The sequence below is a fragment of the Strongylocentrotus purpuratus genome, unplaced genomic scaffold, assembly GCF_000002235.5.
Source record: "Strongylocentrotus purpuratus isolate Spur 01 unplaced genomic scaffold, Spur_5.0 spur5_scaffold_16, whole genome shotgun sequence".
Classification (NCBI taxonomy): Eukaryota; Metazoa; Echinodermata; class Echinoidea; order Camarodonta; family Strongylocentrotidae; genus Strongylocentrotus; species Strongylocentrotus purpuratus.
The window spans coordinates 12,688,747-12,709,358 of NW_022145601.1; the positions used below are offsets into that span (position 1 = coordinate 12,688,747).

The window sequence follows — 20,612 nt, forward strand, 5'->3', positions numbered from 1 at the left end:
TTTTCTTTTTCAAAGACTAAAAAAAAGGCACTATAGCTGGGTGTCGAACCCGATACCTTCCGGTTACAAGGCAATTGCCTATCCACCAGACTTATGTTTTACATTGCTAATCTCCATTTTTTTTCATATTGATACTTATTGTTGTAGATGTAGCAAAAGACGTATTCTAACTAATTCAGAGAGTCGCTTGTTAAAACAAGAGTATAAAAAAAAATGCATAATTTTCGGGAATTTTCTTCACTTTTTATGCGTTTGTTCACAAATGACAAATTCCCCTTACAGTCAGGCGAGAAATATGCTTATTTAGAGGCCTACAACTCATGTCAGAGCCCGCGAAACGGCGGGGCTTCGGGGCTCGAGCTACCAACAGGAAAATTATATTAAAGAGAAATAGAAAAAAAGAAAGCAAAAAAGAAAGAACAGTGACCTGCCAGTGTAAAGAAATAATGAGGTATACAAATATGCTCATATGACCGTAATTAAATGCATAAAATCACTGAGCTACCGGGGCTCTGTCCCCTGGATTCCACCTAAGGCCCTAGCCTGACACACAGTGACGCCTTCAAAGAAAACCATAAATATCTATGTGGTTTGAGAATTTTTTTCAAGATTTTTTGCATATTAGAGGGTTATTAGAGTAGAAGTAATATAATAAGTAACATTTCATACAAAAGTTATTCAGTTTTTTTCATCAACGTTCAACCATGTTACCGAGTCACTTCAAGGTAAAGTCCATCCTGATAAACAAAATTCACATAAATGAGAGAAAAATATTAGGTAAATGGTTTAAGGACTGGAAAATAAAAACAAAATATATATCATGGCGGCAAAGCCGAATTGCAATGATCTTTACAAACGACTGAGTTCATACAAAAAAGGTTACCATTCATTCAAAATTGTATTGTCAAATACTTTCCTCGCGGCTGCAAGGCCGGAATGCGAAAGTTTACAATCACAATTCCATTAAAAGGCATTAGAGTATCATGAATACCGCATGGAATAATAACGAAATGGGAATTAAAACCCATTAGACATGTTGAATTAAATAAGGTAAAATATTACGATAGAGGGAAAAGGAAATATCCAACAATAATGAAAGAGAGCGAGGAGAAGCAAAAGGGACAAAAAAGAGATATAAAGTGAGAAGAAAAGATGTGTGTGTGAAAGGGGAGAGATGGAGATATATAAGAAAGAGAAAAGGATAGAAAGGACCTACATATCTAATGGATCTGTGGGCTAAAGCACTCCTTGGCATAAACAAATGAAAATCAGAAGAATGTCTGGTTGGGTAGTTGTGAATGTGTCTATTTAGAGTAAAATCGTTACGAAATGATAAAGGCAGTTCTTTTTTATTAAATCGGTATATACATGAACACTGCAATTTGCACAAAATGAATATCAGTAACTTTCAAAGTTTTCAATCTGAAAAAAAAAATGGGTCAGTGTGATCAAAGTACACAGAGCCACATGTATACTATAGATGAGTTTGAGTTCAGTACCACAGTCGACTAGTTCAAATGCCGAATGAGATCATTATACCAAGAAAAATATTCTTTTTATTCAGTTCATACGTTCAAAAACACATTTACTTATTTATTTGTGAGATGGGGTTCAAGTTGAGCACAAGACTGATGAAGGTTTGAATGGGACCGGACAAAAAATAAGAAAGTTATGAATTTTTCAAAGTTGTAATCACTATGCATAATTATGCACACTTCAAATTGGCTGAATCGGTAATGGCACTTCGACGCAGTGACGGATAACTTTCCCATTCGTTTCGACACACAAAATGACTAAAATTTATAATTTATGGCTCAGGAGGGTTTTTTTATTTTCAGAGGACCTATAATAATATGCTATCCATAATACATTTCAAGTAGTGCCCCAAAGGAGAAGGTAAGGAGAAAAAAGAATTACTGATACATGTAATCTTGTACACGACAAACTTAAGATTTCAAAAGATTGAGTGATCTATTTCAAACAATTCTAACTCCCTTATCATTACTCCGATTTATTTCAAATTTTCGCATCAACATCAGACATTTACATCATTACATACGATTTTAGCATTCACCTGATCTGACCAAAATAATGGAAAAATCTCTACCCCACCACACACTTTTCTTTTAAAGTGTAGGCCTACTTCCTTTTCTTCTTCTTCTTCTTCTTCTTCTTCTTCTTCTTCTTCTTCTTCTTCGTCTTGTTCTCCTTCTCCTTCTCCTTCTCCCTCCTTCTACTCCTTCTCCTTTTCCTTCTCCTCCTTCTCCTCCGCCTCCATCTCCTTCTCGTTCTCGGTCTCCTTCTTCTTCTTCTTCTTCTTCTCCTTCTCCTTCTTTTTCTCCTCCTATTCCTTCTTCTCTTCCTTCTCCTCCTCCTCATCCACATCCATATCCTTCTCTTCCTATTCCTCCTCCTCCTTCTCCTCCTTTTCCTCCTTCTTCATCTTTCTCCTTCATAAGGTCTGGTGCTTATTCACTCAGCTCTATAGTAAGTAGTTTCTTCTTCTCCTCCTCCTCTTCCTCCTTTTCCTTCTCCTTCTCCTTCTCCTTCTCCTTCTCCTTCTCCTCCTTCTCCTCCGCCCCCATCTCTTTTTCGTTCTCGGTCTCCTTCTTCTTCTTCTTCTTCAACTCCTTCTTTTTCTTCTCCTTTTTTCCTTAAAGGTACTATGTCCCTTTTGCAGCCAACCTCAAATGCTGTAGAACTTTGCAGGAATTATGAAAACATGTCACGTATGTCCTATCTGTGAAATTTAAACGTTAGCAGTGTCCTCATATTCAAATTATGCAAGGAAAACCGTTTACTTGCTAGACTTCACTGTCAGACACTATTGAGTGTCTGAGTGGCTTTTTTTCTTCTTTGGTAATAACATAAATGAAAAGAGTTGTAAAGGGTACATGAGCATTTGTCTACATCAATAACCCACTTCTTGTGATGGCCAAGATTAAACTGATTGAATCTTTGTGCAGCAATAAACGTATGAACATTTGGTACAATTGTCTGAAAATCAAGACTATTACTTTTGGGCTCTATAGCCTAAAAGTCGATTTGACAACTAATAGTCGTTATTTTCCCACTTGAAGACATTTTCAAGCCCCACCTTTTTTAGGGAAGTTCTAAATTAGTATTATCTTTCAAATGCAGTTGGAATTTAACTTTTTCATTTTTTTGGCCTGCAAATGGGACATAGTCCCTTTAAAGACTGTCAATACTACTTGGCCAAAAGGGATTAGACCACATAGCAAGGTCACTGACAGGTGGCTATCTTATTAACTCAGCTCTCAACTAACATAAGAAAAAGAGGATCATGGGGGACCAAAAGGCACCGATTGGGGAAGTTTTCTATATAGAGGGAGCAAGTAGCTACCAGTAGGACAGCGGGGTTTTAAGTAACGTAATACACGTATATTCCTGCTGGAAGCCCGACGGCCCTCCAAAACCTTTTTTTTTTAATTCAAAGGGGGTGGCGGGGGGCTATTTTACACATTTAAAAGGATGTTTTCCTTTTCTTTATTCATTCCCCTGGGTAGAATGGTGGGTGGAGCATAGCCGTCCGACCCCTCTTTGCCATGCAGTGATGGATGAACATTGTGTATTCTGTGAGCAAAGAATATAAATGCTTAAACAAGTTAAATCAAGTTAAAAGTAATGAAAAATTGAAGATAATGGTATGAGCGTGTGCGTATGTATTATATATATACGCGTGTTTTTTTTTTCTTATTCATGTGAGGGCGTGTGTGTGAGCGTGAGAGAGAGAGAAACAGAGAGAGAGAGAGAGAGAGAGAGAAAGGGACAGGCCGGAAAGAGACTCATAAGGTACACCTTCCCGTACGAATGTACGTGTACTTTGTTAAAAAATATTTAAACAAATAAAAACATATGAAGAACTATATATTAGCAATTTTCTTCTCTCTTTCTTCGACCTTTCTTTCATTTTTTTTTTAAATTTCCTTTTTCCTTTTCTTGATTTATTATCTATTCCTAACTTTTGTTTTATTTTATTTTTACCTTTTTTTTCCTTCTCTGTTCAATCAACATGATCTACAGTGTTGCTAGTAAAAACTGTGATAATCATTCAAGTGGTTGTCGGCCCACTGACCTTCCCCCAAACTTCAGATTGGTCTATTTAAAACGATCCTGAAAAGATTTTTTTATAAATCTACCCAAGGCCATTTCATTAGCCTTCTGCGTCATCTATTGAAAATGTATGAACATGAAAATGATCATCAGTACGTAATCAGAGCACAATGTGTATATCCAATACAATAGGGAATTCAAATTGTCTTTAAGTTGAATGTTTTAAAATCCTTTATGACAGTGTTCAATTATTACAATCGTAATACAAAAAGCGCTGATGAACATATTGAAATTTTATTGGACATGGTGTATTTACATGCATAGGCCTACGTACATCTGGTACTCAATCATCACATTAAACATCTCAATCAATTCAATTTTTAAGTTTTAAGTCTATTTTTCCACATCTCATTTAAAACACCACTGCACTACTTGTAGCTACTTGCACCCTCTATATAGCAAACAATGCATAATCGGTGCCTGTTGGTCCCCCATGATCCCCTTTTTATTATGTTAATTGAGAGCTGATTTGATGAGATAACCACCTATCAGTGACCTTGCAGGTAGGTCTAATCCCCTGACCAAACTAGTGTAGACGGGCTTTAAAAACAGCAAGTACATAAATTATAACAACATTGCATATTACACAGTAAAGGGAAAAAACATCTAGTAGATTTACATTAAAGTACATGGTTACATAAAATGGGACGATAACTTACCTAAAAAACGTTTTAACGAACGCACGCACACACACACACAAAAAAACATATCAAAACAACATATTGTAGTATGGGGAAGTGGGGGAATCAGCAAAGGCTGAAAAGCCTTTCAGTTGCCAATTCCCAAGTAATTAAAATGTGAAATTATAATATATTTACTTAGCTTTGCTCTATCCTGCCGTTAAGTGCTCAATGCCAGGCACAGCAGAAATATATTGAATAAGGCAGACTAATGGGACATGGTTGCTACTCCGAGTTTCACGCCTTGAGTAGCAACCATCAAGTTTGTTTACGCTATCGAGACAGCAAACAGTGTAAGGGCACAAAGTACATACAAATACGTGTGTGGGACTATGGACGGGCTGGATAGGACAAGAATAAGTGCTTATCAATATAACAGAAATTTTGCATGAAATACCATCAGGAAAGCTATCTAAATTTGTCAAAAATTAGCGACAAACACAGTCACCCAATTCAGCGCTGCAATGACGCACAAAACGGCGTAGAATTCAACTTTTCATCCACCAAATAAATTCAAACACTTGCATTATAAAATCTTCAATACCTGTATCACCGTTATCGCATGCAATAAAATCAAAATCTATATCTAGACCTAGATCTACGGCTAATAATAAAACGTAGGGCTATACCCTTTTGGTGTTTTTGCTGTCTAGCGACCAATTCGCTGCACACACACAATGTATTGTATCCGCCATCGCTCAAACCAGTTTTTAAGCAAGACTGAACTATTAGATGGGCGTGGCATTTTTCGTTTATTTACGGGAATGGCTAAAACCATGACTGCAATTCCGACCAATCAGATGGCTGGATTTCTTAAGTGAGGTATATAATCTGCCTTATTCAATATATATAAATTATGATACAATAGCATTAAAAATACATTAAAAAAAGTATAAACATAAGGCAAGATTACTGGTGTGTATATAGGTATAGCACACCAAAAATAATTACAACAAACACATGTTATTTGATGGTTGCAAATGATCAAGCTTTATGAAAGCTTCAAAAAACAAAAAACAGAATTGAAATCGGTCAATGCGTTGGGATTTTATACCATCTTTTTGATATCGCAAAATTACCGAAAACCTGCCAGAAATGGTCAAATTGTCAAAAATGGCATAATTCGACAAAGTTGACAACTTATTCATCACTTTCTTGGACACAAATAATAAATTAAATTATCAGACACTAAAATATCATCTTTGTGGTAAAACATACAAAAAAGATAATTCATATATTTATTACCGTTTTGAAAACAGAAGCCAACAAAATAAGTCATTTTTGCCAAATTTTGCGAATCTGCAGGTATAAAAAAGTTGTGAAAACAACTAAGTCCGCCTAATTAATATGCACATATGTAATCAAATCGAAACCGAACATGATACATCAGTGTAACCTATGTATATCAGACAGGTATGGAAATATATTTCATTATTTTGTAATAAAATAAAATCATGAATATTCATCAAATATGCAAATTAGCTCATTTCAGCTAATTATATATCCGCGCACTCATTATGCAAATTAGGAAAGTCAAACTGTTCATTTTGGGGGCATTTTTTAAATCATACATTCATAGATCATATTTACACCAAATATTGACCTTAAATTTCTAATATTTTTGCAATGCCAATACAATGGCGATGGAAATTACTTGGATCACCGTCACAACCATTTCCTCATGTGTTCCACAAATAATTCAGAAAAACCGATTATATGATAAGAATTTGTAGACTTTCAGCTACATCACAGAATATCTGCCTTTTTCAAAGATGTCAGATTTGAGGATTTATGACGATTTTCCGAGATAGCATTGAACAGGCCATAACATTCCACAAGGACTGAATTTCAGAGTGGCAGAAACTTTAGTGACCCCAGTACAGTTGTGGCTACCTTGAGTGTAAATAACAAATTAATTCAATTAGTGAAACACATGAGGATATTGCATTTTTGTAGGGAAGTTTTATATATTGAGGTGCATTTTTTTCACCACGCAGAATAGCAGCGCGAGCCAATGGGCGATCAGCGGGCCATGTCACACATGGCTGAAAAGACAATATTCTAATTCAATAATTAACACATTTCCCACATGCCTATAACAATGAAACTACACAGAATTGTAGTTAAAGGTATGCTTGAAATATATGTGAAATAAAAATTCAAAAATATTGTTTAGTTTTTTTTAAATACATTTACAAAAATTGCTATTTCTACCAACTGACTGCTGTTGTGTGTGTGTGATCGCGGGGCAGACTGTTTGCACAGGCAGTGTGATCACCCTAATATCCTGATATATATGTTTAGTTTTCAGTTTCCAAAAGATAATATTTATATTTGCGTTTAAATTGAGAAAGTAACTTTGACTTTTTAAACTCTTTAGGTATTTTATTCCAACTTTTTGCTCCAGTGAAAGCTAATGTTTTGCGTGAAAATTATACTTGTACACGGCAAGTGTATATTTGTTGATGTACGAGTACTGTAACTGTGGATTACACAATTAAAAGTAAAAAAAAGGTCACTGTCATCTATTTATTTCCATTACTTTCCAAATTTTGAATTAAAAAAAAAATAAAAAAGATCAGTGGTGATACATTACTAACAATACGTATAGCATGTTTCTGTAAAAATACGATTCTATTTAATAAATATAATGCACAATAATTGCTCCAGATGATATTGCAGTATGTAATATGAGATGAAATCGATGTGTTGTATAATGTTAATAAAATTCTTTGGGGAATTATTTCTTTAAGTCTAGTATTAACATCAGCAATTCTCTTTAGTAAACTCCAGTCCTGTTCTTGTACTAACATACAGAATTGTACGACGAGGCTATCATTTCCCTTGCGTTTAAAAAAAGTTAAAGGTATAACATTTTTTATCACTTTTGAAAATAGATGTTATGACTAGATGGTCACTAATTTCAGCTGCAAGGATACCAGATTGCATAACAATGTCAGAACAGTTGGTAAAAATATTGTCCAGAAGTGTTGCAGATAATTGTGTTATATGCGAGTAGGTTTAGAGATTGACGGGCAGAATGAATATGAAGACAGAGTATCAAGGGTGACAGATGAATTTGGTTTTAACAGATCATTAGATCAATGTTGAAGTCACCAAGAATAAAGCATCTTTTCTTTTCTCTTGCAACCTATCTTAACAGTTCAATACAGTTTTAAAATGTTGTGACTTGTTCATCAGGAGGTCTATGTATAACATAAAATATGTCGTTATTTTTCTTTCAACGTGTTTGATTCTTCTTGATTCTTCCAGATCCATTCTTCTTTAAAATTGAATGTCCGACTTTATAGATATATTATATACCCCAACCTCCTCCACGTTTATCACTTCGACACTTTGTTACACATTTATAATCGGGTAGTTGGAAAAAAGTTGGTTCATCATGTTTAAGCTATGTTTCAGTCAGACCGATGAACGAAAACTTGTATTTAAAAGATCCTAGAAACATATTTACATCATCAACATTTGCTCTCAAGCTTCAACAATTTAAGTTGATCATACGAAAAAATAGAACTGATTTCAGCCTCATTACCTAAATATTAATATTATCAAGTTCACAAGGAGCCAGGTATTTTGTATCTGGGTTGTCAATTTCAGAAAAAATGCATGTATTACTTCTTCATATTAGAAAGAAAGGACATATATACACAACTTCCAAGCTGGAAAATACATATCTTTTTTACTTGGAATCTTGCCGATGGTACACAATCATGATAACAACAAGCACACACTATAGATAAACATAAATTATAAACACATGAGTACATAATTAAAGCACAAAGTAACAATTTTAAAAAATGACAGTAATATGAAAAATGACAGTATGAGACTCGGGACTAGGTATATAATGTTTATCAATGAAAAAGGTGTTATTATACTAAAGTGCAAAATGATATCCTATCTATCAGAGCATGTCTAATTCTTGGAGAGATCGGATGAATTTTTTCATTGTTCAACCGCCACTTGCCTTTACAATGGCAAATATTCTGCCATCAAGACGTGTCCAGGTAGATTATACTTTCTTGCTCTCTTGCACACTATGAACATGACGGACAAAGAAAGAGGACAAAATATACAGTTCCTCAGGTAGACAAAGGAACATTCCTTCACTGCTATTATGTAAAAATGTGTAGAACAGGTGATTATGCATGTGACACCTGTTCTACACATTTTTACATAATAGCAGTGAAGGGATGTTCTTGTTCATAGTGAATGTGGACACAAAATTAATACAGTTTACAACTAAATCATTCATCCCCTTGTAATATTGACGGTCTTTGTATTTCTTAACTCAAGAATGAAAGGTGCATAGACTGGATGAATAGATTTAGATGAAAGCTCTAATAATTCACATTCTCAAGAAACATTAATCGGGACAAACCATGCAAGCTAGGGTATGAATAATTTAGTTGTTACTGTACACCTCGATCAACGCCCGGTTTTGACCAACTCTTCTGTGGTATTATGCATATCAAATGCGATCTATCTATCTCTATCAGGCTATAATTCATCCAGACGTTGGACAAAGCCCTCCTCATAACATTTCCATTCTCTTCTGTCTCTAGCTGTCCCCGGTGCTGTCCTAGTCCAAGCGGCCGTTCCCATGTATGATGTTAGGTCATCTATCCATCTTCTATTCTGCCTTCCTCTTCTTCTCTTTCCCATCCTTGGTTGCCATTCTGTTAAACGATTTGTCCATCTAATTGTCCTGAAGTCTTGCTACATGCCCAGCCCATGATTCTCCATGATGTCTTTAACCACGTTATTTTATCTCTGTCTCAGACCCTCTCCCTGTGGGTGCTTCCCTGACTCTGTTCGGGTTCTTGTTAGCAAGGTTACATGAAAACACGTTTGATTGGTCCTGTTTCTCTGTGCCTCTGCAGCAAAACATCTTCTTCCATGCTCTCTGAAACTTGACATATCGAAAGGAATAGATGATGGGATTTATCCAGGCATTGGAAAAGGCCAGCAGAACGGTGACGTCGTAAAGGATGCCTTCTAATTGGACATGTTCCTTGAGAGAGTAGTTCAAGACATAGATGTCATTGGGTGCCCAGCAGACTATGTAGCAGACGAATACAATGAGAAGAGTTTCCAGGACATTCCTTCGAGCGCGTTCCCGCAGGTTAACAGCATCGGTCTGTCCGCGTAGACCACGACGAAGATGAACAGCGATCAAGATGTAAAGGATGCTGATAATGCAGATGAGACCCAGGAACTGAATACTGAATATCAACACCCCAATAACTTGCTTCAACTTCATATTAGGCCACACATAGGTCAAGCATACCTGTCCGTCGATTCTTGTCAAGAATAAAAAGAAAATGCTGAACGAAATCCCATATACCCAAGGAATCACAGACAACGATGCCACTCGTTTTATGTTCATTCCTTGACGGTAACGTACAGGATAAGCGATGGCATAGAATCGTTCGAATGTTATCACCACCAAGTTGACTGAGCTGGCGGTTACGGTCATCCAAAAGGGATACCAAGTCATCCAAAAACCACAGATGAACCTGTTGATTAGCACAGGTTGAGATACGGTAAGGAAGCCGGGTGCGAGGTTGAGCGCAAGCAGAAAAACCGATGTCATCAGGTCGATCAAGGATTGGTTGGCGATCAGCAAGTTTGTTGCATTCCGAAGATCTTTACTGTAACCGACGACAACCAGAACGAGTCCATTGTCGATTATACCGCATAATCCAAATGCTATGAAAACTGTAGTCGATATAATAGAAGACGATTGAGACGATTCATCGTCACTTGATTCCGTTGACAAATTCATATCTTAATTAGACAAGAAGGATTTATTGCCGGTAATTTATGTAAGAGACTACACAAACATGTCAAGATATATTACAGACCTCTCAACTCATGACCGTCATCGATGTGATCGTTCGCGATGTGCTGTAGTTTTTTTCTAAGCAAAACCTTTTTAAACTAAACGATCGCGTCTGTAATTTCCTGTATGAAGTCAGTTTGAGCATTATGCGACGAGATTTTAATCCATTGCCAATTAGGTGCCCCCGAGTCCGGCGGGATCAACACTTTTGTATCACAGTATGATTTTATGATTGCTTCTTTTGAAATGTTGACATGTCCTAATTCCAACAATCCAATTATTCGCTATATTACTTTGTTTTTTACTCCTTCCCACAATTGTATACCCCTTTATTGATGATAAAGTGATTACAAATGAAGAGATTTTCAAATGTCTCTGTAAAAGTGTGCCTAGCTGTGATATCAAAGGAATTCAGAAAATCGGAGGTCTGTGGAGACTGTATGTAGAAAATCAGGACAAGAGAATCAAGATCATTACGAATGGACTGAATGTACGGAATGTAAACATTGCTGTGTATGACAAAAACCCATTTCTTAGAGATGAAAATGAAAATAGTCTTCGCCTTCTGATTAGGGACATACCACTATCTGCCCATGACTCCCTGATCATTGATGAACTCGAGAGACTAAAGTACAAAGTTTTGGGGACTGTTAGCTACCAACGCCTCCGCGTGGATGGGCGTTTGACAGATTGTCTAACAGGCGACAGAGTTGTGTATATTCAGCAACCATCAACCCCCCTCCCCCGAATCATGAACTTTGGCCTTTTTAAAGGCAAGATCTTCCACTATGGCCAACTCCCGTCAACTACGAGACCTAAAGCTGTATGCTCGAGATGTCTGAGCGAAGGTCATCATCGATCCCAGTGCAGTGGCCCTGTAGTGTGTCGCCGTTGCAATCAACCAGGACACATCCAGCAAGACTGCACCAGAGATGATACCCCAACAGCTCCGTTACATATGCAAGATCCTACTAGTAAACCTGACACCCCAGCTATACCAGCAGCCGAAGCCGCAACTGCCCCACACGTTCTAGCCAGCATCGAGAAACTCGTCGCATCTGGAAGACAACAAGCGACAATTGAATCGTCTCACAACTACCCATCGCACCATGACTACCAGACGCGCGCTCAGTCAAAGATTACGCAATTTCTGCACGGAGATAGTAGAGAGTCACCCCATGGAGCCGTTGAGAGAGTCGAAGTAAACAAACCGGATAATGTGTCATCCTCTTCCGCTAACAAGTTTGCTCCTCTCTCTAGCAATCCTGATTCCTACGTTTCGCCCTCACGTACAGATGCTTCAAGCAATGTCTCTTCATGCGATGTCGATGACGGCAGCGAAGAAGAAGCCTCCGAAATATCTTTGGAATCACCCGAGTTGCCAACACGCCGAGTGAAAGATGATACAGATAAGAGTAAAAAGAGGAAGCAAAAGTCGACGAAAAAACCACCGAAAAAAAATGATAGATATGTCAAACAAACTTATTTCAATTTGATTTTTGTTATACAATCTTCCTTTTTCATGTAAATGTCGAATTGTCATTTCTTAAGTTTAAACGTTCGTGGTCTTAGAAATAAGGAAAAACGAAGTCAAATTTTCAGATGGTTTAGACATCAAAAGGGACACATATTCTTTGTACAAGAAACTTATTGGACAGCCGACATTGAAAAAATTGTGAAAAGTGAGTGGCGTGGGCCGTGTTATTTTTCGCACGGCACAAATCACTCCAAAGGAGTTGCTATACTATTTGATGAACACCTAGACATAGATGTCACTAGTATAGAGCAGAGTGATGATGGAAGAAAGTTGTTACTAAGAGTTAAAATGGGAACCCTTTTATTGACAATGGTAAACGTATATGCACCAACTAAGAAAAAGCAAAGAGAACGGTTTTTTAGAAATCTGAATACTTTCGTATCAAATTCTTGTGAAAAGTACGAAAAATCTAAATTAGTAATGGCAGGAGACTGGAATTGTGTACTGAATGTCAAGAAAGACACTATACATGTTCAGGGAACAAACTGTTCCTATTACAAGAAACCGATAAATTTTAGTAGATTGTTAAAGAAATACGAATTGTGTGATATCTGGAGGAAAATAAATGTTAATACTATTCAGTTTACCTGGAGAAATAAATATCTAAAACTTGCTTCAAGATTAGATTATTGGCTGGTCGATAAAAGTTTTTTAGGGAGAGTTGTAAACACAGATATCAGACCATCAATAAGAGCTGATCACAACGCAATTTCTTTAAAAATCAAAACAAAAACTGTTCAAAAGGGTCCAGGTTACTGGAAGCTGAACAGTCGTGTTCTGTCTGATGACTGTTATCATAAAAATATTTGTGATGTTATTAGTTCAATGAATTCTCAAAATATGAGTCCCCTACAGAAATGGGAACTTTTGAAAATAAAGATACGTGAATTTACACAAAAATATTGTAAACATAAAGTTGCAGATCAAAAAAATAGAAAAGGGTTTTTAGAAATGAAGCTTAATGTATTACAAAAATGTATTGATAACCAAAGTGGAAATAATGATAATGAAAACGAATATAGGGTCATAAAAGAAGAGCTGGAAAATATATATAAAGTAGAATCTAAAGGAGCTGGTATCAGAGCTAAGGCAAGATGGATGGAAGAGGGAGAAAGAAGTACTAAATATTTTCTTAGCTTAGAAAAGAGAAATGCTAGCAGAAAAAACATAAATCAGTTGAAGACAGGAAATGGGAAAAGAATTATTGAAAAACAAGACGAAATATTGAAAGAAACCGTTGATTTTTATAGTAAGTTGTATACTAAAGAAGATATTGATGTTAAAAATGCAGAAGATTATATTTTTTCTCAAAATATTTCATCTCTCTCTGACGATGAAAATAAAATATGTGAAGGTTTATTAACACACAGAGAATGTAAACAAGCTGTATTCGCAATGAAGAAAAACAAAACTCCAGGCTCTGACGGAATAACCGCGGAATTCTATCAGGTGTTCTGGAATGAGATCTGTGATATTTTAGTTGCCGCTCTTAACGAGTGTTATGTTATTGAGAAAATGTCGGATACTCAAAGTAAACTGCATCTAAGTCAAGAATAAATCATATTCCCACAATCATGAAAATAAAGAAGGAACATTATTCTACAACAATGTTATGAATCGTGTATGATACGGATAAAGGTATTGAAATACACACACGAACACAAGCACAAAGAGAGTTAGGGTTGTGAGAGAGGTTTATAAGCTAATCAAAAGGCAGGTCGAGGGACGAGGGACTTTCATGTTGGAAAATGTGAGATTTACTAAGGGAAGCATCATCAGCATCAATATACATCAATAGAGTCTTCTCTCGTGCAGGTCCATTTCTTTGGAATAATCATCAACTTAAGAGCCATACAATGTCATTACCAGCCTGCATTCATGAGCAATCTCAAAATAGCTCTAAAGACATACCCCTTTCAAAGCGTCGCCCTTGAATCATGACTGACATACAATGACATGCAACATTCCATTTTAGTATCAAGAATATGACATTTGACTTTAATTTCGCTCGTCATCAGCAAATAATATTATCGGAAAAAAAGTATCATATAAGCAACATCAAAGCATCTAATAATGTCTCATAACACCTATTGATGACAGCCAATCTTGGTTTACTCTGTTTACAAAGTTCTTATGTTGTGTCACAAGATAATAGGGACTTTTGAGATTCGCACGAAGACAATTATGGGGATTGCTACGATCGACGTCCTTTTAATGCACTACCTTGAATGGACGCTACACGTTTCAGTCCACGCAAATCTAAAAGTCCCTAATGATTCACAAATCCCCGACTTATCTTCTTGATCTTATTTCTTCTTACATACCCGGTGAAAATCTCTGATCCTCAACAAATAATTTCCTGACTGTCCCAAACGTATGTTTCTCGTGCTTTTTCAACGGCAGCGCCTGTCTTGTGGAACCATACAACTTCCTGACCAGCTTAGTTGAAATAGTTGAAATATTTATTGGTTACTGAATCATCATAGGTTATAACAATAATGTGACAATGTCTTTACATGAGTATAAAACATAAGTTAAATTACATTTCCACATTCAGTAAATCATAGATACATACGCTCGAAGAGGTGATGATACAGAAGGGCTACAGCCTAAGCGTGACAGCTTGATACGCTTGCAGCCCAGAAACATTTAAAATCATAACGATTGTAAAGTAAAGTAAATCACAGAACATAATTGGGGGAAAATAACAAAAAATAAACAGTGACTTGCAACCAAAAAAAAAAAAAAAATGGGATAGAGGGTGCATGGGAGGGGGATTTTCCTGCTATATCAAGGAAATGCTGACAAACATATATGATATCATGTGTTAATTTAAGAGATTTGTCAATATTTGCTCAATAAAATTGATTTCACACTTTTCTTGAAAGTATATACTGACTTCAAGTTACGGATGTCAACGGACAGTGAGTTCCAAATATCCGGACCAGAATGTCTTATAGATTTCATAGCCATTGTTGTTTTAGGATTACATAAATGGTATTTATTTGATTGTCTGGTTGGGTATGTATGAATATTTCTATTCAAACAAAACATTGGTGGGAAGTGGGAAGGTAGGGAATCAATATGTAGACGGAACATGAACAGTGCTTTTTTTAAAAAGTTAATATCAGTTACTTTCAGAGTTGTTAACCTCGCGAATAGGGGATCAGTGTGATCGCGATATCCAGCATTGGTACACACACGAATCGCTTTCTTTTGTAAAAGTAGCATTTTATCAGTATATACTTTTGAGTCTGCCCACAGTATATTGCAATAAGACATGTAAGGAAGAATCAAGGAATTGTATAGCATATATAGAATATTCAAAGGCACATAATGTTTTAACTTATACAGTAAACCAACAGTGCGTGACACTCTCTTTGAAACGTAATGTACATGATCACTCCATTTCAGATTTTCATTGATGATAGTTCCAAGAAATTTAGTAATTTTTTTTTTCTCCAAATATTCACCATCCAAGACTATTTCAGGTATAGGTTTATCAGTTGCATTTTTCCTGCTTTGAAAATGAATATAATTAGTTTTTTTTCAGATTCAGAGACAATTTGTTGCTCCTAAACCACAAAGACAGCTTAGGTAGCTCGGTGTTCAGAATTCTCTGAAGTGATCGAAAATCGGAATTGGAGCAAAACACATTAGTATCATCAGCAAATATAATATATTGTAATGATGTAGTTGAGTTCGAGATATCATTAACATACAGTAGAAACAATAAAGGACCGAGTATCGATCCTTGTGGGACTTCATAGGCAATAATGATGAATCTACAGATTCGTAGCTTACATATTGCTTTCTACCTGACAAATAATCATTAAACCAATCAAGAGCAACTCCTCTTACTCCGTAATAATGAAGTTTGCTTGATAGTACCTTGTGATCAAGAGTGTCAAATGCTTTGCTTAAGTCCATGAATACACCAATAACATGCTTTCGAGACGCCAAAGCATTCGAAACCTTATCATATAATTGTGCAAGGGCTAAATCGGTTGAGTGGTATTTCCTGAAACCATATTGATCCTGATTCAGTAAGTCATTTTCTGTTAGAAAACAATATAGCCTATTGTATATAAGTCTTTCCAATACTTTGGACAAACTCGAGAGAATAGAAACAGGGCGATAGTTTGAGACTTGGGAAGAGTCATCCTTTTTGTATATCGGAACAACCTTAGCAATCTTAAATGCTTCTGGAAATGTACCTGTCGTCAGAGAGAGATTAAAAATATGCACTAGTGGGGTTATTATATTTCCTATAACTTGTTTCAAAAGATATGTGCTTATCCCATCATGACCGTTAGCATAGCTTATTTTAAGAGAACGTGCAATATTCAAGATTTCAATCAAGTTTGTTGGTTTGAGAAATAATGACTTGTTGCAGGGAGTTTGAAGAAATTGTGAGAAGTCGACTCCGTTCGAAGCTATTGTATTGGCCTGATTGGGGCCAACCCCAACAAAGTAAGCATTGAAGCAATTTGCTATTTCTTTTGAATCAACCATTGTATTATTATCTTTGGTAATATGACACTTTGATTTACTCTTTTGTTTTTTGAGGGCTTGATTGATCACATTCCACGTTGATGATGCATTTCCATTTGCATTTTCAAACTGCTTGGCAAAATACATTTGTCGAGACTGTCTAATAATGGTGGTTAGTTTGTTCCTATATGATTTGTAATTATTCAAGCTTTCCTCTCCTGGGTGTCGAAGACTATATTTATATAATCTATTCCGTTTTTTAATAGAGCAAAAGATACCTTTAGTTATCCATGGCTGCTTGATTCTATTTCTTGCCGATCTTTTTTTAGTCATTGGGATATGTTTATTTAAAAGAGAGGAGAACAAGTTCCAAAAAAGTGCATATGCCTTATTGGTGTCAGTACATGCGACCACGTCATTCCATGTTACTTTGAGTAGTTCGTCATTAAACATGGCTATTTTTTCAGCTGTGATTTTACGTATCATAGCTTGATTCTTTTCGTCCTCAGGATAATTGCGAACATGATTACAAATCAGGAAAATTGGAAGGTGGTCAGAGATTTCACTATACAAGAGGCCAGAGCCTATATAGTTATTGGTGACATTTGTAAAAATGTTATCTATCAATGTAGAAGAGTTATTTGCCAATCTGGTTGGTTTATCAATCATGGCATTGAATGAATTTGATCGTAACATATTATGAAAAGTATTATCTTCCTGCAAAAGATCAATATTAAAATCACCCATCAAGTAAACATCCTTATTTTCTAGATTGACCTTATGCAGCATCCTATCAAACTCATCCAAAAATAATTCAACATTTGTATGCGGAGTTGTTGGGAGCACTGACAGCTTTGAGAGAGCCCTGAAATCTTATTTGTTTTCGAAGGTTTCCTATATATTGCTGGTTAGGAGGTTGGATCGACATTATGGGTGTTTGTTTGTTGAATTTGTAATTTGTCATGCCAAACAGTTTTACTTATCAGGTATAATAATAGGTGAATTGGTTTACTTTCCCATAAATATTTTTGTTATTTGCTTAAATACTTTGTTATTTATTATGGTGTATATATATTCAAAGTTATCATGATTGTAAAGCGCTTTTCAATTTATTATGCGCTTAATAAATATTCTCTATCTTTATTATTATTATTAAAGAACAATATTTCCCGGGAAAGCTTAAAAAGAAAAGGAATCAATTGCCGTTTTTCGAAAACCGTCATAAGACTAACTTATTTGATACCCCATTGAAACGCGTGTTATAAAATATTTCCACGGGAAGTCCACGAACTTAGAATTATGACGATTTCTAAAAACTGGCCCCTAGACTCGGAAACATGGGCGTATAAGCCAGGGGGCTAGGGGCTGTAACCCTTCTCAAAATTTGAACTCACAAATATTTCGGCTATCTGTAATTTGAAATCGTATCTACAATTATCTTGATGACGAAAATATAAATTGTTCAATTATAAAGACTTTAACAAATATATAACGCTCTCTCGCTCGCAGTTATTAGAAACAGAAACATAGTAATAATAATAATAATAATAATAATTTGTTCTTTTATAGCGCATTTCATGTCTGTTGACATTTCAATGCGCTTTACACTTTTAAAATAAACATAATTATATAGAGTATAACACGATCATAAAAGGAAGATGAAACAAAAACATATACAGAAAACAATGAAGTGCTTACAAAAGAAGAATTATAAAAGTAAGCAAAATAACCGACTACATTATATTCCGGCGATTGGACAAACTTTGAACGCTGAGGTGATCTCGAGGCAACTACATGTATCTACCAGAGCTGAAGGCGAGGGAAGATAAAGTCACCCCAGAGATCACCGAGGCAATGATAGTAAATGTGTCCACCTGCCTAAGTAAAGGAGGTGATTATTAAATTTGCTTTGTAGGCCTATCACACATCAACAATTAATTTTCAAATGAGAAGATGAGTTAATGATGGCATGTTGTTTGGGTTTTACGGTAATAATAACAGTGCCCTCAACTGTATTATAATTATAGTAAGGAAAGAAATTATGCAAACAGTGTTTGCCAGTTTTTGAACACATAATATCAGCGATAAAGTGCTTTTGTAGCATGGAAAAGTATATATATGTAAAACAAATCTGAAAGAAAATAAATTAATGAAAAAGTGGCTACTTTTTGCATGGTGTTTCTGATTTTTTTTTATTTCTTCTAAATACATATTGCAAACTAAACCTGTAATATTTTTAAAGTAGTGAACTTAAATGTGTAAATGATATCTATACATGTATTTTCTTATCATATTTTGAATGGCCAAGAATATTATTTTGAAATTCTGCATGTATAAATCAATTCTTGTATATTATGTGATTCTAGGGGGGCTCGAGCTCCCCCCTAGAAAAAAGTTTATAAAAGAGAGAGAGAAAGAAAGAGAGAGGGAAAGAAAGAAAGAATAGTGACCTGCCAGTGTCACAAAATAATGAGGTATCAAAATATTCTCATCTGACCGTGATTAAATGCCTAAAATCCCTGAGCTTCCGGGGCTCTGTCCCCTGGATTCCACCTAGGGCCCTTGGGGGGGAGGGGGGCTCGAGCTCCCCCTATAAAAAGTTTATAAAAGAACAATAGAAAGAAAGAGAGAAAGAAAGAATAGTGACCTGTCATTGTCACAAAAAATGAGGTATCAAAATATGCTCATCTGACCGTGATTAAATGCCTAAAATCCCTGAGCTTCCGGGGCTCTGTCCCCTGGATTCCACCTAGGGCCCTTTGGGGGGGGGGGGGGCTCGAGCTCCCCCTATAAACAGTTTATAAAAGAACAATAGAAAGAAAGAGAGAAAGAAAGAATAGTGACCTGTCATTGTCACAACAAAAATGAGGTATCAAAATATGCTCATATGACCGTGATTAAATGCCTAAAACCATCCCCTTGATTCCACCTAGGCCTATAAGGCGGGCCCCTGGAAGCTCATCTGACCGTAATTTAATGCCTAAAACCCTGAGCTTCCGGGGGCTCTGCCCCTTGGCCCCCGCCGGGGCTTTGCCCCTAGACCCCAGGCCAATTTACGCTACGGTCTACCTGATTGTAATTACTTTACCCTTAAATCCTCCGCCCACTTTGAAAAACGTTCAGCGGGGCGTGCATTTAAGAGTGGTGGTGATACGGATTTTTTTCCTGCCCCCCCCCTCCAAACGCTTTTGCGCATTACGCTACTGCTTTACCATTATGTACCAATATTTGGCTCGCATAAATAATTTACCCCCCCCCCCCCCCTATGAAATCCTGGATCTGCGCCTGGGTATGGGCCCTATAATCCTTCATCATTAGGCCTACACGGATATCTTTTTAGATAATCTATTGATTTTTTTTTTCAATCTCAGTGCATCCGCCCACTACCTTAAGCTTCACTTTATTGTAGTCGTTGGTGGAGGTGAAAATGGCCCCATATTTTCGTGCTTTTTTAATATCATTTTCAACAAAATAAAATTATGACTAAGCAGACCCGTTTTTTGCCAAAACTTTATATGCAGGGAAAAAATGTTTTCTATTATTATTCGGGCTTATCGAATACACATTTACAAAAGTAGGCCTACATGATTTTAAGTACATGATGGCAGTGGCAGATCCAGGGAAAAAAAGGTGTAAAAACACGTTAACTTTACCTTTTGGGGGGAGATGTCCCCCTCCCCCTGGCGCTCAAGGGGGGGGGGGGGGGGGGTGCAAATTTTCAAATTTTCGGGAGCGAAAAAAAAGGAAAAAATAGTGCTCTCTACCCCCCCCCCCCCCCCCCCCCCCCCCCCCCCCCCCCCCCCCCCCCCCCCCCCCCTCCACTGAGCGCATTTTCGGACGGCGTGATTTTCAAATTTTGGGGAGCAAACAAAAAAATTGGGCCCCCATCCCTAAGAAATTC

The 20,612-nt window shown here is 36.5% G+C and overlaps 1 protein-coding gene across 1 annotated transcript; it reads right to left on the reverse strand.

The window, feature by feature from the left end:
* Positions 1 to 9,597: 9,597 nt before the first annotated feature.
* Positions 9,598 to 10,623, reverse strand: LOC764560 (histamine H2 receptor-like). The gene has a single exon (XM_001200918.2). The coding sequence runs from the start codon at positions 10,621 to 10,623 to the stop codon at positions 9,598 to 9,600; it is 1,026 nt and encodes a 341-aa protein (XP_001200918.2).
* Between the last annotated feature and the right edge of the window lie 9,989 nt (positions 10,624 to 20,612).

Coding starts and splice junctions, on each gene's coding strand:
- LOC764560 (XM_001200918.2), bottom strand. CDS start 10,623: ATGAATTTGTCAACGGAATCAAGTGACGATGAATCGTCTCAATCGTCT.